The sequence below is a fragment of the Electrona antarctica genome (genome assembly GCF_951216825.1).
Source record: "Electrona antarctica genome assembly, chromosome: 10".
Classification (NCBI taxonomy): Eukaryota; Metazoa; Chordata; class Actinopteri; order Myctophiformes; family Myctophidae; genus Electrona; species Electrona antarctica.
The window spans coordinates 25,444,776-25,463,834 of NC_136791.1; the positions used below are offsets into that span (position 1 = coordinate 25,444,776).

At 43.8% G+C, this 19,059-nt stretch overlaps 1 protein-coding gene across 1 annotated transcript in view; it reads left to right on the plus strand.

Annotated features, from left to right (window-relative positions):
* The window catches only part of stox1 (storkhead box 1), a 39,258-nt gene extending 27,128 nt beyond the window's left edge, over positions 1-12,130 (plus strand). The window contains exons 2-4 of the mRNA XM_079511561.1: positions 5,417-5,569; positions 6,918-9,585; positions 11,480-12,130. Coding sequence (XP_079367687.1) covers positions 5,417-5,569; positions 6,918-9,585; positions 11,480-11,633 — 2,975 coding nt within the window. The 3' untranslated portion in view covers positions 11,634-12,130. The remainder of the gene's footprint in view (positions 1-5,416; positions 5,570-6,917; positions 9,586-11,479) is intronic.
* Positions 12,131-19,059: the final 6,929 nt, after the last annotated feature.

The window sequence follows — 19,059 nt, forward strand, 5'->3', positions numbered from 1 at the left end:
TCCTCAACTGTACTTAAGTACAGTACTTAAGTAAATGTACTTAGTTACTTTACACCACTGCTCAACAAAACGTATTAACAGGAGCCGGTGACCAAACAGTGACTACAGTGCTCCCGGTGGAACACAGGTTCTGTTTTCCATTTTCCTGAAAACTCAAACACTTTTGGACATACTGTAAGTGTCCCCACTGCGATGATTTGACAATGTTTTGATCTCACGTCTCGGTTTACAAATGGTAGAGCCCGCGCACACCATAAAAGGTACAAAAATGTCTTTACTTGGCTTCAATCCTGATCTTCATCAGGTCAGGACCTGATGAAGAAAGAAGCTTTTTCCACCTTTTATGGAAACCGTTTCCCAAACAGTGGGTCGGGACCCATTTGTGGGTCGCGGACACATTTTTTTTTTATGGGTCCCTTTATCTATTGATTACTATATTTTGTTTTTAATATTATATTTCAAAAACATTTTCAATAAACTTTAAAATAAATAAACAAACTAGAAAACAAATGTTTAAGAAATGGTGAAAATAGCCGATCTCCGAGCTCACGCGTTGTGAGCTTGTAGATCTGCTATTTTCACTAGTTTGGGTCCCACCCGGGCAAACCTAAAATGTAATTTCTGTTTTGGGTCACATGCTAAAAGGTTTGGGAAGTTTGGGAACCACTGTGTTATGGTGTGCTGTGTGGTTTCTACTAATTGTAAACTCAACTGAAGCTTCTTTAGCCCACCAGTGCGTTAAAATTAGTTAAGTCTTGATAGTATACAAATGTAACCAAATGGACGCGTAAGGGTCACTTTTATTCCATGTCTACGCTCTCCGAGTTAATAAGTCACAATATTATAGTGTACATTCATACTGTAATCTAGATATAATTGACTTTTTAGACAACCTAAGAAGCCTTTCTTTCAAGAACATGAAGCAAAATACTTTGAGAGAAGACAATTAACTGGTCATTTCTTGCTCCCTTGTTTTTACATTACAAATCAAACAGATCTAGTAGGACATATTCCTACTACGTAGTATGAAATGTGTCCCAGTACATAGTCTCTTTATTGCATCTGGCCAAATGTGTGTTGAAGGTTCTGCTATTATTGTACAAAAGCATTATTCAACCTGTTCTGTTGTACTGTTCCGCATGTTTCTACAAACATACACCATACTGTCCATGCCCAACAGAAACAAACTTTTCAGTATTTCCCGTATTGATTTGCTTCCAAGATCATCGGACTTCTCGGAACTTCTCATAGGAAGAATAAGGCCATCACACGGTTAGCACTTTCAATATCAAATGACACTGATCATCCCCTGGATTTTCTTTTTCAACTATCTAACAGCCATCTGGACAAAGATGCAGAACCTTAGCATGGAAAAAGATCTGTTTGAGGGGGCAGTTTTGCCCCCTCAGCCATCGCGACATGAAAAAACTGCCCCGCCGGTTCTGTGCACAGTGGGGACCACATGTTTATGTACTGTCTTTATATTGTTTTTCTGTGGTATGTGTTGTTTTGTTGTGGGTGTTAACTTTTGATCAGACTGTGAAGATGAATATCCTTCGGGACAATAAAGATTATTATTAAGGTTGACTGAAGCAGACAACCTGGAGGGTTGTGAATGTTGTGTCAAGCAGCGAGGCAGCACACAATTAAGGTCTAATTGTTTCAAAGTCCACAGTCGGTCGTGACATGCTGCAGTCCGTTCCCGGGGTGTGGGACAGTTTTATGGCGCTGCTACTATCTCTCTCTCGCTCTCTCTCTCTCTCTCTTCTCACTTGATGTGAAACAGCCCACTAAAGGTAGCCTGTAAAAATAACAAAACAAAAAATAAAATAAAACGGTTTGCCCGAGGGAGCAAGATCACTGTAGTGTGTCCCATTTCAGCGACTGGTGTATAAGATATAATTTGTGTGCAGTTACTTGTCTTGGGCCTGAGAAGATGAAACGCCTCTAAAATGTCTGTGTTGTGTTTTGAGATTTGCTCGTTTTATGATTTCAAAGCCCTGGAGGAGCTTCTCTCTCATGGATTCCTAAAGTTTGTTAACATATCATTGGAATTCCATCAACCTCCCTCTTCTTTGTTGCCCCCCCCCCCCCCCCCCCCCCCCCCTTGACACTTTGTTGTTCTAAGACTTTTGGAATAACATGTGTTGGTGCCTTTTAGAATCTAAGGGCACCTCTTGGCTGAGTAGAACCTTATGAAATATAGAAAGATATCTGATCTCACCCCAGCAGGCAGACTTGTGGTCACTTCTGTGAGAGTAATGGAATCCTGTGGTCTGCCACAGTATAAATGGAATTTCAATTGCAGTCAGGCACGGTTCACAGAACTTGCATAAACGGACCACCCCGATCATGGCTTTAGAAGGTATAGGTAGAAGTGGAATATATAAACGGCATGTGATTATGAATGTTTGCTCTGGCCAGATAAGAATAGTGGCCTATATAGCCCCGGTGTGTTGGCGTGCATTATTACAGCAGGCACACCTGTCTCTCTTAGGTGATTTGGTGATGTCATTTGTAGAAATGCTGCTCCTACCACTCTTTTACCCGTATAGAGATAGTTCATCACTCAGCACTTACATTTATTACTGGTGAAAGCTACAACAGTCATCCTCTATCACAAAGTAGGTTGGTCTTCCCTCTCAGAAAGGAGAAATGGGCACTAGTTTATCTGAATTGAATTAAAGGGATAGTTCAGATTTTTTGAACTTAAGTTGTATGAAATACTTGCCATTAATATAGTGGTTGCAACTGTATTCATTGATTGCCCGAGTCCCATGGTGGGAGTTCTGCTCTGGTTTAGGTGAAATATCAAGTAGTTCCGGTCATTTTGTGGGGGGCACTGGGGGCCACGCAGTAAAAGTAAATTAATCCACAAAACTAACGTAATTTGTATTGTTGACCTATTTCTAAAATATTAGTGCAACTTTCGTTATTTTTTTACCCCTCTATCACACAGAACTATGTTTTTTGTGTCCATATCACTACGCCCAAAAAATAGTTCCATGTGATAGAGGGGTCAAAGTTGAACGAAAGTTGCGCTAATATTTTAGAAATAGGTCAACAATACAAATTACGTTCGTTTTGTGGATTAATTTACTTTTACTGCGTGGCCCCAGTGCCCCCCACAAAATGACCGGAACTACTTAATATTGACCAAAACCAGAGCAGAACTCCTACCATGGGACTCGGGCAATCAATTAATACAGTTGCAACCACTATATTAATGGCAAGTATTTCATACAACTTAAAGGGTAAGACCACTTTTTTAGAGGTTTGGGTTGTTTTCTTACCTTATTATGGTCAAACTAGTCCAGTCCAGGAGTTATTTCGCTCCATAGTGCAGTTTTACAGAAAATAGCGTTATAAAAATACCAGCCCATTGACTTACATTGTACACTGAAACAGCTCTCAAAATCACTCTTTTAGTTCGTAAACAAACACAAACAAAGTTGTTTCAGACAATATAGAGCAACACCAAAACTCATGTGGTTTTATTTCTTCATAAAAATGGTAACTTCCTGTTGATTTTACTATATGAAGATCTGGATCCGGATCCATGGATCCAGTCCGGGTTTTCTTCTGAATAAAAATGGACAAATCAACAGGAAGTTAACATTTTTATGAAAAAATAAAACCACATGAGTTTTGGTGTTGCTCTATATTGTCTGAAACAACTTTGTTTGTGTTTGTTTACGAACTAAAAGAGTGATTTTGAGAGCTGTTTCAGTGTACAATGTAAGTCAATGGGCTGGTATTTTTATAACGCTATTTTCTGTAAAACTGCACTATGGAGCGAAATAACTCCTGGACTGGACTAGTTTGACCATAATAAGGTAAGAAAACAACCCAAACCTCTAAAAAAGTGGTCTTACCCTTTAAGTTCAAAAAATCTGAACTATCCCTTTAAGTGAAATCACTGAATAGTGATTTCACTTAATTCAAATATCACTTCTTTTTTTGTTTTGTTGTGATAATCTTCCCTAACATAGAGTGTGCTGACCATATAAGGAGTTCCTCCCTGTCCCCAGTTAACCCCTGGGGGTAAAAAAAAACCGTAGGTTTCATTTTTGGCTAGGTGGCCAAGCCTTCATCCAATCAGGATAGAGAGGGGCCTTCCGCCAATCATGATCGAGCGGGGGCGGGCCTTGGTGTGCGTGCTGTTGGCCTGTCGCGTGTGCCCCCCACTGTAGAGCGTGCATGCCATGTGCACATCTTGTTACCGGGGCGGACCGGGGTTTTTTCCAAATCTCCCAATTCACTGAATGCTCCTTTAAGGCCATTGATGGGAAATGACCACCACACATTACATTGCTGTTACGTTTGAACTACGGCACTTATCAGACCTGCTCAAACCACTGGCTAAAGGCTCCACATGTTCATCCTGAACTGGGAAGATCTACCGCCGGTTTTGATGCTCTAGTTCCATGGAATAATCCGCTAAAGATTAATGTGGTGACATATAACAATGTAATAACCTGCTCTCAACTCTCCCTACCTCACTATGTAACTGTTTTTAACCTACTAGTTTTCTGTTTGGGTTTTATTCAGTTGTTTCTGTGTATGTGTCTTAATTGTTGGTGTGTGTGGCGTGCGTGTGTGCGTGCGTAATCTCGTGACTCATCAGCATCTCAAACGAGGGCAAACCTCAGTGCTCTTTTCGAGAATAAATAAAGGTTAAAGATGGAGTGCCGTAATTCTCCCCAAAAACATGATCATCATTGATGATGACCTAGTAGTATATGATTATACTAGGAGGAAGATTTTTTCTGTTTTCACCCACCTGAACTTAAGCCTTGCCCACAGCTGTAGTGTGTTGTATGATAATGGGGGAGGGGTTAGGGGAGGGGATGATGTTATGATGTCACAAAAAGTGGTGGTGTTTCGATTGGGCCTTTTGACTCAAAGGCTTTCAGCTTTCAGGAAGAAACCAAAAATACACAGGAAGACCATATTGGAATATTATAACCATAGTCATAGACACATAAACGTAGACGCCCTTTCCGGCTCTGGAGCGTATGTGCTCAAGGGAGACGGGAGGGCAAAACGTATTCCTTGCGAAGCCCAGCGGAAGCATGAGCGTGCGTCACAGAGCGCATGTTCGGGTCTGTAAGTCCCGGAAAAGATGCGCTGACTGTGATTGGCCAGTAATCACTTGAGTGGCAGCGTGACGTAACGTGCCTTCCACACTTCCGGGCGTACTTCCTCTCCCAGTGTAAATTCTTCCGCCCCTCCTTCAACACACATCGCTCCAACGAACTGAGCGGCCAATGAGGCATCTATTTTTTTTAAATATCTATGATTATAACCACACCTGGGGGTCTATTAGAGTAATGTTAACTCCATAGACACATACAAAACAGACACATCACAGCACTCCATCTCTAATCAATCAATCGTGTCTTATCTGTTTCAGGTGACCTGTCCCCAGTGCAGATGTGCCCGGTCCCCCAATCCCAGTTCATCCCCCTGGCCGAGGTGCTGTGCTCCGTCATCTCCGACATGAACTCCTCCCACGTCACCGTCACCCAGGAAGCACTCATCAACCACATGAGCAAAGCCCATCCAGGTAACACTGACATGATATATACATCAACCACATGAGCAAAGCCCAACCAGGTAACCTATTATTGTTGCTGTCGGGAGGAAACCTCATAACTCCATTTTTGAGGTTTTTGATTTTTTTGTCTGTTTCGAAAATATTGAACCAATGGAAAGTAGTAAAAAGTGCTTTGGACAAAACCTCTTAACTCCATTGGACCCTCAAAATGTCTGCTAAAGCAACTAACTCCACCACCTCTCCCCCTCTCAGGGAAGTAATTGACAATATATAAAGTTACAACACCAACTTTGATGAGGCTGTATTGCTTTGTTTTAAAAATATAAGGTTTTCTTAATTTCCTGTAAAAATGTATATTTTTAATTTCCTGAAAAATGAACATTTTGGAGTTATGAGGTTTCCTCCCGACAGCAGAGATGTATACATCCATGTAGAACTGTATCGTCCCTCGTCACTGTCAGGTGGAAACCTCCTATCTCCGCATATTAGGGGGAAAACGAGTCATACAATGTCATATAGGTAGCCGCTTACTAAGTGCTTAGAGGCTTTGATTAACGCATTTAAGACCTGAGGCCATTTCTACAAATGCCTTCTAAACTTAACCAGTATTTCTTTTGACATTTTTTCAAAAATAGCAGATGTGCAAGCTCGCAGCGCCGCAAGACGTGACACGCACACGCTGTGAGCTGGTATATCTGCTATTTTTGAATAGCCAACGCTAAAATCTAAAGTGACACAGATGCCTTACAATACAATACAGTTAATGCTATTTAGTTACAACAAGCCCTTGTAGATTAGATTAGATTGTTAATACTTTTCATTGGTTCAATATTTATAAAACCCCACAGACAGACTGAACCACTTTGTATTGTTCTTATTGAACTTTTAAAGTTTATTAAATTAGCTCTTCTATTAAGCAAAGGATTACAATTGGCTTCTTCTTCCTTTTCATGCACAATGACTCTTTTGATATGTATTGTTTCCAATGTGCTAATAAACTAATACATTAAATTGTTAGTTTAGTTAAGTTGAAAATGGAGGACCCTGATGTAAACAACTCTTAGTACTTTTTCTGGTTTTATCCTCGTAGCACTTGTAACTTTCATTGAACAGTACCCATTCTACAAACTGTGAATACAATGAATCAATCAATCAATCAATTCACTTTAATTGCCAAAATAGCCGATCTACAAGCTCACAGCGTGGCAGGGTGTGCTAGATCGGCTGTACTAGATCGGCCATTTTTTGCTACTTTTGTGTGACACGCAGTATGACGAAGTAAGGCATATTACATGAAGAGGTTGAAATATGCTGTCCTCGTAACCGTTTTCTTCTCGTCTCTTGTACTCCGTCTCAGGGATGACCATTCCCACCCAGGACATCCTCTACAACGCTCTGGGCGCTCTGATCAAGGAGAGGAAGATCTACCACACGGGGGAGGGCTACTTCATCGTCACGCCGCAGACCTACTTCATCACCAACAGCGTGGTCCGGGACAAGAGCTGGTGGACGTCGCCGTCGGGGGACGAGCCCCCCTCGCCTCCCCCCATCACCTACCTGCTGAGCAACGAGGCCTGCGTGGAGAGCCACGCCCAGACGCCCCCGGTGGCCCACTGCAAGTCCTGCAGCTGCTTCTCGCCACCGCAGCAGACGTCCTCCGCTAACGTCGCCGTGGCGGCCGTCCCGCCGTCCTCCGTCCCGGACCAGCACTCCGTCTCGGCGTCCCTGAGCGAGTGCACGGGCAAGAGCCTGAAGTGGCCCAGCCGGCCCTCGGACCACAAGCCCGCCGTGCAGCATCAGTCCACGTCCACGGCGGCCGACGGCCAGGCTAGCGAGGTGAGCAAGACCACGGCCACGACCACCGCCGCCAGCCGCGGCAAGGACAAGGACCACGGCAAGGACAAGCCGGGGAGGAAGTTTGGCCTGAGCCTGTTCTGGAGGAATGGAGCGAAGAAGGAAAAGCCAAAGAAAGAGTACGCCTCGTTTTCAGGCCAGTTCCCCCCGGAGGAGTGGCCGGTGAGGGACGAGGACGACCTGAATAACCTTCCCCGTGACCTGGAGCACGCCATCATCAAGCGCATCAACCCTGAACTCACCGTGGACAACCTGACGCGCCACACGGTCCTCATGAAGAAGCTGGAGGAGAGAGGGGACCGGGTGGACCGGGTGCTGGAGAGGGGTCTGGATCGAGGCGACAGGGGAGTAGACAAGGGTATGTCCACTGAGATCCTCTCCAAACCCAGGCACCATCAGTCCTCCAGGGCAGGCGGTGCGGGAAGGAAGTCCGCCCACAAGACGTCTCGCAGCAAGAGGAAGGCCCACTCCTCCAGGGAGAAGCAGCGAGAAAGGGACAAGGAGAGGGAGCGGGTCAAGAGTAAGGGCCCCGTGTGTGGGAACGACCACCCAGAGGAAGAGGACTTGGTCCCTTCTCGCCTCAGACCAGAAGTGCCTGTCGATGAACCGGAGCATCTCGACGACACCGGAGCCACGGACGCCAAGTGTCTCTACAAGAAACGCATCGACAACCCTTTCCACACCCTGCCAGTCAAAGAGCCAGCGCAGGGCCCTGTTGCCACTGCTGCCAACAGAGAACAGAGGAGACGGGAAGGGAAGGACGCCAAGGCGTCAGCGGCAGCAGGGAAGAAGGACCGAGCGGGGCACCGCTCCAAGTCGTGGGACCCGCATCGGGCTAAAGCCACGGTTGCCGAAGCAGAGCGTGCGGTGAAATCTCGCACGTCGGAGGACCGATACGACTGCCCTCGCGAGAGGGTGGACTTGACTCGGCTCCACCGCACCGACCTCAGCAGGGAGCGGCTGTCGGACTACGGCTCTGCGTACCCCCAGAGCAGCACCCTGAGGATAGACGACAAGGTCCGTCACCAGAGGGAGGCCAAGAGCTGGGAGACAGAATGCAAACACAGGCCCTTGCCGGAGCCCGACTACAGGACCGCAACGGACCAAAGGCTTCACGTAGGTCAGACCTCGGAAGATGACCTCCCCAACATGGGGCCGCACGATGAAAGCGTCCACAGCCGTAGCGACGACCCCGTGACAAGCTACCCGTACGACCCGGCCTCACCCTGGCCTAAGCTGTCTCTGCAGCGGAAGCACACTCTCAGACACGCAGAAACTCAGGGGGGCGACGTCCACAGGCCTGATCTGCTCTCCTCACACCAGCAGGTCTGTAGCACGTCGGCAGCCAGCCAGGAACAGCAAGGAACGGGAATCGGTATCGGCGTCAGAGACCTGGAAGAGGAGGAGGAGGAGCCTGAGGCCGACGTCGTCGCAACGATGACCGACGCCGACGGCTTCTTGGAGGACGACCACAGGCTCTACCAGAAAGTAGACGAGGACGACGAAGAGGACGACGACGCCTGCAGCTCCTTGTTCCTGAACGAGGAGGACATCGTAGACTCCGCGGCGGCCTACCGGGCCCGCGTGGAACGCTATCACGAGCAGCAGTTAATGGCGTACCGTGACCGAGGTTCTGATATGCAGTATCAAGAACCCCATCACGGCATCTATCGTGATTGTCCTCCTCCTCACTCGCTCCTGGCTCACACAGACAGTGTCATCGCCCAGAAGGAGTCCTCGCTCAGCCCCGCCACCCATCACCATCTGAGGAACAACAACAGATCCCCGGGGACCCCCCAGCGTGAGCCTAGCCCCCGGCGAGGAGCACCCATCCAGGGGGAGAGACAAGACGCCAGCCCCGGCTCGGTGACCCAGAGCCTGGACGCCGAGGCTGCGGACAACAGCATTTTCGACTACACGCCGACGAGCGAAGTGGAATCGGATGCCGAGACCCTGCAGAAGTCTTTCGACGAGGGAGACGGAGAGTCTGCTCACTGGAGGACGCGTGCGCCGGTGCAGGAGGTGAAGGACGGAGGATTTGAGAGCCACAGGGACAGAAGGGTCCCTCGGAGCCATAGAGCCGGCCTGGGCCTCCTCACCGGAGCCAGAGGGGAGGGCGAGATGGGAGAGAGCCAGAGCATCACAGGAGACAGTGGGATAGACTCCCCTCGGTGAGTCTCTCTCTGTACTGTTGTTTGTTCATATTTGCTGAAGTAGTTGAGTCTGTGCTTCGCTGTAGCACCACTTTAGAGCAGCAGTGACATTCCTTTGTCATTGCTTTTACTATGAACGTTTTGGTACAGGTGGGCTGTATAGCTGCCTTCCTGGACATGATATGTCAGCAGAATCATCTTTATCTGTTGCTTCTCTGATCCGTGCTAAAGAAACCAGGAGTAGTGGTTCCATTCCATTCCAGTCGTTATAATGGTCGAAACAGATCTCAAACATCACACATTTAGGACATAAATAAATGTAAACAAAGCAGATTCTGCCAATATAAAGAAAATCTTACCATGTTTTTTTTATATGTTTTATAATGTCAACGAATTGACACAAATATATTTGGGCTTGTGTAGTTGCTTATTCGGGCTTGCTTCCTAATGTTGTTATTACTAGTGCTTCTCAAAAAAGATTGTCAAGGACCCCCAAACTAATATGTATTTGTCCGTTAACCCCCATCTGAAAAGCTCCCCCATACACGATTTGTGTAGTTAAAATGTTTCAAAAATATTTATATACTGTACACATTTTTCAAGAATTCTTGAAAATACCCCATGTACAATCTACTTGAAGATTGGCTATTTTCAAAAACGTCTACTGTATGTTTTTCGGGGCCCCATGAAAAACCTTTGATGCTATCTATATGAAGAAATTCCTTCATTAGTATCATCGGTAACACCTGTGAAGGAAGTAGGAAAGTGGCCCAAGTTCTTTCCAAAATGGCGTGTGTGCATATAGCCCATTGGGGCTTGTCTCTCTCAAAGAATCTGGCAACACGGGGAGGGACTCGTCAGCTAGAGTGGGTCACTCTCTCACACACACACACACAGCGGGCCTCTGGAGAGGGATTGGACCGAGGGTTAACCTCTCGGTTAGATGACGCTGATTGAACCCACTCCAGAAGAACAGAGTTTTTCCCTTTTAATGTAAATGGCAATAAAGCTGAACAAACACCTCGAGGCCAATTACAACATGCAGTGTTTTGACAGAAGGGAATGATTACGATAATTAGCGTAATTACTCTGCAGCCACTTTTATTCTCATATTATAATGGAAGAGAAGAGAACGGTTTTGGCGTTGCCGTGTATAATTTATATTCTCTCATTTTGTTGGTTTTGTTATTAAATGCATCTTTAATAAAGCAGAAACAACATGCCCCCCCCCCCCCCCCACACACACACACACACACACACACACACACACACACACACTGAGAGAAAATAACAAAAATTAAGAAAAGAGCTAAACAGAAAGAAATAACCATAAATGCAGAAAAGAGTTCAAACTGATCCCAAAGCCAAACGTACCATCTAACAAGGGCTGCAAGTGCAACAGAGGTCCATGTAACTAAAGTAACTTATTACTCAAAGTAATAGTATGACCTTTTCCAGTAACTAGTAATATAACTAATTACTTAGTATTACTAATACGTTACTAGTACCATTTTCACGAGCCTTGGTGGTACTGTGGGCTTGAGTGTTTATTAATGGTAGACTGGGTTGGGTCGAGTTGCTTTGCAGGCTGATCCGGGCCTAGACTCCAGAGCGGATACGGAAACAATGTGTACTTGTCTGTACTTGTGAATTATCGGATACGGAAGGGCGGCCCTTAAACTGTCCAGAACAAACTGGGCAGTGTGAGACTTTTGGGGCAAAAAGATGCAATTACTGGCGGCGAGGGGGGAAAAAAGTAAAGTAATAATTAACTTCTTACTTTTGGCAGGGAGTAATATTTATATACATTTATACTCCTTATTTAAAGTAACGACTAAGGTAATATATTACTGTTTTTGAGTAACCTTTTCCAGCGCTGATCAAGTTCAACCTTTTTTTCTCGTGTCCGTAGAACCCGCGTCAGCCTGGCCTCCAACAACACTGTGATCCTGGAGGGGCTGAAGAGACGGGGCTTCCTACAGAACCTGGAGAAACTGCATTCCAAGGGCACCGCCATCCGACCACAGAGCTCTCTGCTACAGCTCACCCCTGTCATGAACGTATAGCGGGGGGTGGAGGGCGGCTGGAGTCCCCTGCCGAAACTCTGTGGCTTCTAATGCAGCTCAATGAGCGGAGCCAAAAAAACAACAACCAAGTGGCAGAACCTCTCTATTCGACCTCTGTTTATACCGTCGGACTCATGGAACATGTCCAGAGCCTGTGTGTGTGTGTGAGTGGAGAGGAGGGAGTTGAACTTGGGTGCTATCTTCAGACCTATTGTAATGGTAGTCTGTCTGTGTATAGATGTATAATTTTGTCGCTGTAAATAACACTTTTTTTTAAAAACTGGAATATCCTCAGATGTATCCTTTGATGATGAGCCCATGGTGTCAAATGCATAGTTGTTCCCTAACTGTTCATCAACTGTGACGGTGCCGTTTTTTTCCTCCCCCCCTCCTCTCTAAATTCCTTTACGGCTTCAACGGCCACGGTAACAAGACTCTGGCCGACATTTGTCCATATTTTCTGGTAGTGATATACTCCAAATAAATCTGTGTACATCAACAAATGTGTCTTTGCTGTCGTATGTTACATGGAAAGAAATGGGTTCCTTGAGGGTGGGGGGGGGGGGGTTCTAAATTAACCCTTACAGCCAGCCAGGTCTGTAACTCTTGAAGGGTATACACACAGTTATGGGGGTCCTTGAAATTAAAAGGTTTGACAATCGGTCTCAACCTCGGCCCGTAGCTCTTGACCGATTTGGCCGATACCGGGGAGGAGGCGTGAGTGAATCCACGCTATCAGTCTGGCCAAAGCCAGTCTACTTCTCATGTGTTTGTTACTTCGGAAATACGGTAACTAATAGGCGAGTGCGCTCTGGTGCGGTATTTCAAATACCACACCAGAGCGCACTCGCCTATTAGTTTTCATTGCACAGTGCGCTCAGTGCGCTATTTCCGAACGCGCCCTTAGGCCTCACTCAGACCTTTACTGCATTGCTGTATGCTTGTTGGATGAATGTTGTGTAGTGTCATGGCCGCCCCAATGCATTTCCAATGGAAGTCACATGGTTTGTAGTCCACATTTTGGACTACAAGCTGTTTTATGGCTTTCGGCTGTGTTTCGACTGCGCCCCTCCCCCTCATACAACACAAATGTTGTGTCAAACCATGTGACTCCCATTGGAAATGCATTGGGGCGGCCATGACACTACACAACATTCATCCAACAAGCATACAGCAATGCAGTAAAGGTCTGAGTGAGGCCTTAGGCTTGACCACAATGTCGCTAGTCTTGACGAAGGTCTGGCGGAACTGAAACGTCTTGTCAATTTAAATAAAAGCAGAGGCTGCTCGGCAAGAGCAGGATTTTTTTGAGGTGAAAATATTTTTTCTTCATGTTTGTTTCAGTTTTCGGTAACGCACCTGCATCCGAATGAAGTGGATGTGCGAATGTCCAAATGCAAATTAGAGGGCATGTTATTTAGACAGATGCTGGGTTCATTGTTTAGTGATCCTATAGTTTACTGAGTTTACTGTGGTTCGATGTATATGTGATTACCTTGCTTATTGTAAGTGGCTCTGGATTAGAGTGTCTGCTAAATGCCTCGATTGTAAATTGTAACCAAAATTGGTGAGGCAGCCCAGACGTGTCTCCGCACCTGGGAGGTTGATAAGTCCTGTTTGTTTTTGGTGGTGGTGTGTGTGTGTGTGTGTGTGTGTGTGTGTGTGGGGGGGTTATGGTGACAGGGTGAAGACCGCAGGAAAATCAAGCCGGGATCACCCACCTCTGCCGGGAAGCGAGGTCACAGCACTGGTTCAGCAGGAATGTGTGGCAAGCAGTTTTTTTCCCCCCAAGTCGTAATATCCCAAGTACCAGTACAATCACAGTATAAAAGTACCAGTACAAAAGTCCTGTATTAAATTTTGACTTGAGTGGCCTGGGCCATGGATCAGTGGTCCAGGCACCTTGGCCTTTACTGCATGTCTTTCCCCCCCATCTCTCCCCATTTCATGTCAGCCTACTGTCTGTCCCTCCATAAAAAATATAAAATAAAGGCGAAAGCCACAAAACAATATTGACATAAAAATATACTTTACTATATAATATATACTTTTTTTCGAAATGTTTTGAAAATGGCAGACCTACAAGCTCACAACACGTGGCATCGTGATTCGTGACGTGCTGTGAGCTTGTAGATCGGCTATTTTTGAATACCTTAGTATATGTTTTGTAAAATACTGTAGTAATAGGCTAATATGTATATCTCTGCTGTCGGGAGGAAACCTCAACTCCAAAATGTTCATTTTTCAGGAAATGAAAAATATATTTTTTTCAGTAAAGAAAACCTTATATTTTTAAAACAAAGCAATACTGCCTCATCAAAGTTGGTGTTGTAACTTTATATATTGTCAATTACTTCCATGAGAGGGGGAGAGGTGGTGGAGTTAGTTGCTTTAGCAGACATTTTGAGGGTCCAAAGCACCTTTTACTACTTTCCATTGGTTCAATATTTTCAAAACAACACACAGATTTAAAGGGTGTTCAATAGCACTGATGTATGCCAAAACATTTTTAGTTATGAGGTTTCCTCCCAACAGCACCGAATTATGCAAAGTAACTTACTAGTAAATAAAGTGTGCAAATGTAGTTGAGTAAAAAGTACAAAAATGTAGTGAGAAGTAAAAGTATATTGAAAATATATTACTCAAAACACTCAAAACTACAGTACTCAACATGTACTAAGTTACTTTCCACCACTGGGTGCAGTATATTGTAAGGCACACATAATGTTGTTTTACACACATCTGGTCCTTCCCAACATCTGCACATGAACACCATTGAGTTTCCCTGTGAGGAACCTAACCAGCGGAGTGGTGCGTGAGAGAATGAACGTTTGTGGTTGCCATGGTACCTGAATCTGCAAAGTTGCTCTTTCAACTGTGTGTTTAACCCCCTACCATCCCCATTCAGCAAATATGGTCCAGCTACATTGCTACAAGGTCGTGAGCTTGTAGGTTGGCTATTTTCAAGCCTGGACTGGCCACTTAACGTACCTGTCCGGTACGTGGACCAGCCCGGGTGACTTGTGGTGGGCCGTCTAGGCAAAATGTTAAAATTAGATATCTGTTTCAGTGTAGTTGTCTGTCTGTTGTGTATAATTTATGTTCTGTAAAAGTGGTAGTATTACGGGCTTATGTTGTCCTAGTATTTGTATGTGCGTGCTGGTTGTTGTGGGCTAGTCTGGGCCAAATTCTGTGAAAATGTCAGGGCATAATTTTTGTCTCATTCCAGCCCAGATTTTCTTTTTTTTTAATGTTTTTTTGTGGCTTTCACCTTCATTTTATATTTTTTATGGAGGGACAGACAGTAGGCTGACAGGAAATGGGGGGAGAGATGGGGGGAAGACATGCAGTAAAGGCCGTCGGGATCGGGAGTCGAACCCGCGGCACACTGCCAGACTGGATTACCAGCCAAGGTGCCTGGACCATTGAGCCATGGCCCAGGCCTCAGCCCTGATTTTCAGAGAAGATATTTAGTGTAGAGGGGACAAAAGGCATGGCTCTATGGCAAGCCGTTTTAACATTTAATAGCTAGACTGGATGTGTATTCCAGATATCTGTAATTCAGTTCTTCCTAGTCAAAACTAACATTTCAGATATCCACAATGACATTCCTCCTATCCAAAACTGTAATTTAAGATATCTACAATGACATTCTTCCTATCCAGAATTGCCATTTCAGATATCCATAACGCCATTCTTCCTAGGAGAAATTACATCACTTTATGGCAAGCCGTTTTAACTTTTAATCGAACCACGCTCCTATCTGTAATATATGTTTTAGATATCCAAAACCACATTTCTCCTAGTCAAAACTGCATTCTCACTAGTAATAATTGTAATTAAATATATCCATAGTAACATTCTTACTAGTAGAAATTGTATTTCAAGATATCTAGAATTCAGTTCTTCCTAGTAACAATTAACATTTTGGATATCTACAATGACATTCCTCCTATCAACAACTGTCATTTCAGATATCCATAACCTCATTCTTCCTAGGAGGAATGACGTCACGTTTCCCATTCATGTGTATGGGGCTTTTAGTTTCAGATATCTGTAACTGCATTCTGGATATCTACAATCAACATTATGGATATATCCAATTGAATTCTTACTAGGAGAAACTACTATTTCAGATATCTACAATGCAATTCTTACTAGGACAATCTGCCATTTCAGATACCCAAAATTACATTTGTACTAGTCATAATATGAATTGTGGATATCCATGATTAGATTTCTACTAGTCACAATGCATTTTTGGATATACAAAATGTAATTATGGATGTCTGGAATGTTTTCTTTTAATTTTGGATATCTGAAATGGTAGTTTCTCCTAGTAAGAATTGCATTGTAGATATATTAAATGGTAGTGTCTCCTAGTAAGAATTGTATTGTAGATATCTGAAATGGTAGTTTCTCCTAGTAAGAATTAAATTGTAGATATCCATAATGTGGATGTTAGATATCCAGAATGCAATTATGGATATCTGAAACTAAAAGCCCAATACATATGAATGGAAAAAGTGATGTAATTTCTCCTAGGAAGAATGAGGTTATGGATATCTGAAATGGCAATTCTGGATAGGAAGAATGTCATTGTGGATATCTGAAATTACAGTTTTGGATAGGAGGAATGTCATTGTGGATATCTGAAATGTTAGTTTTGACTAGGAAGAACTGAATTACAGATATCTGGAATACATATCCAGTCTAGCCAATACATGTTAAAACGGCTTGCATGTGTTATTAGTTTCATATATCTATAATTGCATTCTGGATATCTAAAATCCACATTATGGATATCTACAATGAATTCTTACTAGGATAAACTACCATTTCAGATATCTACAATACAATTCTTACTAGGAGAAACTACCATTTAATATATCTACAATGCAATTCTTACTAGGAGAAACTGCCATTTCAGATATCCAAAATTAAAAAAAAATTCCAGACATCCATAACTACATTTTGTATATCCAAAAATACATTGTGACTAGTAGAAATCTAATTATGGATATCCACAATTCATATTATGACTAGTACAAATGTAATTTTGGATATCTGAAATGGCAGATTGTCCTAGTAAGAATTGCATTGTAGATATCTGAAATAGTAGTTTCTCCTAGTAAGAATTCAATTGGCGATATCCAGAATGCAGTTACAGATATCTGAAACTAAAATCCCCATACACATGAATGGGAAACGTGACGTCATTCCTCCTAGGAAGAATGAGGTTATGGATATCTGAAATGACAGTTGTTGATGGGAGAAATGTCATTGTAGATATCCAAAACGTTAATTGTTACTAGGAAGAACTGAATTCTAGATATCTTGAAATACAATGTCTACTAGTAAGAATGTTACTATGGATATATTTAATTACAATTATTACTAGTGAGAATGCAGTTTTGACTAGGAGAAAGGTGGTTTTGTATATCTAAAACATATATTACAGATAGGAGTGTGGTTCGATTAAAAGTTAAAACGGCTTGCCATATGGCTCTAACATAAAGCCCTGGGCCTGGGGGGGCCCGGTCAACTATAGTATAGAGTTTAAAGTGGTTTAAACTCACTGCATCTCTGACAGTTGTTCTCTCCTGTGCATGCAGGCTGTAAACAAATAATGTGGGCCTACTTTTACGTTAAGCATGAACACACAACCTGAGCATCTTCAGCCCTGTACTGTACACCTCTGTTTGTCATCCTGTGTAACACATGTTGACTTTGACCTGAAGACAGGCTATAGGATTTGAACACATAACCTCCTTTGCTAGTTTTAAATGACCAGCCTATACCTGCCTAGTCCTAATTGGGATGTGAGTGCATGTGAACATGATCTCACTGTAGCCTGTTTGTTTACTAAAGTAAACAGTGATAAAAGTCCTTATAGGATATTCAGATCATCTGAGGAAAGAGCAGTGGTTTGTCAGGATTCATCCATGCTCATCACTGAAATGTTGATTGTTAACAATACACCAAAACACCATCCTAGCATTCCAACAAACATGACATGTTTCTAAGATGATCCACACACACACACACACGCGCACCAATACAATCCTTCTGTCTCTCTCCAGATGTCTCACAGACGGTGCCTGAGAACTATTTTAGGATCCAGTGAGTCAGTGCTCTGCATGTTTCTATGCAGGTGCACCATTCATTGCATAAGCCTATCATTGTCCATGCTCTGTCTAACCAGGTCTTCGGCCACCTCAATGCAGAGAACGACCGCGCTCTCACATGAACACTGGTAGTACTGCATGCGTGTGATCCAATGCTTATTTTGCTGTTGATGCCAGCGTTGTTTGTCTTGGCATATTTCTTTCTTTCTTTTAAAACTTGGCTGGATCAAATTTGTGGAAATGTAGTAGGCTATTTGACTGACTTCAGCTCTCTCCTTGCCTCTCCCCTCCTGTGCTGTCCCCTGTCCAGTTGTCTCCTTGCCTCTCCCCTCCTGTGCTGTCCCCTGTCCAGTTGTCTCCTTGCCTCTCCCCTCCTGTGCTGTCCCCTGTCCAGTTGTCTCTCCCCTCCTGTGCTGTCCCCTGTCCAGTTGTCTCCTCTCCCCTCCTGTGCTGTCCCCTGTCCAGTTGTCTCCTCCAGTATCATGCTGCCTGTCAGGTTTCTCTCTCTTTTCCTCGTCTCTCCTGTTACTACTGTCTCCTTTTCTCCCGTCCTCTCTATTCACTGCCTGTCCCTTTCTCCGCGACGCCTCACTTTTCTCTCCTGCCCAAAAAAGGATTAAAAATAATTTAGTCAAACTATATGTAACTTCTTCATCATCGTGTTTGAGTTGGCATCATTTTGGATTTGAATGAAATGCGTCTCAAGCAGTATATAAACATAAGCAAAATGTGTGCTATAAAAGAATTTGTATGACACATAAATATGATTATATTTATACACAATACTATGTTAAATTATTATTATAGGCCAGTGGTTCTTAAACCTTTTTGACTCAGGGCACCCCTTTAAATAACTTTTTTTTATCCAAGGCACCCCTAAATTGCACTGTTTTTAGAATCGTATGTCTTATACAGCAGGCTACGTACATAAATATGCAAATCTTCCCCCCTAAGATACAGTATGTTACGGAGCTAAATTTGAGTTGTATACGTTTAACCACTTGAACCCCAGCATCCCTATTCTGGGGCCAGTGGGGGGGAACATTCACCAAAATAGTTCTGACACGTTGTGAGCTTGTAGATCTTCTATTTTTGTTGAAGGAAGTTTGTGTAGATTGAAAAAGAACAGTGCTAACTCTGGTCTGTTTTGCAAAGTCTAGAGAGTCTAAGAAAGTGACTAAACTGAAGTAATGTTGATCAATTCCAAATATTAACAAAGTATTCTAAGGTATCTCTGGACTTGTGTACGGCACACACTTTGACAAACCAGCCTATAGGGCCCATTGTAACAACCAAGG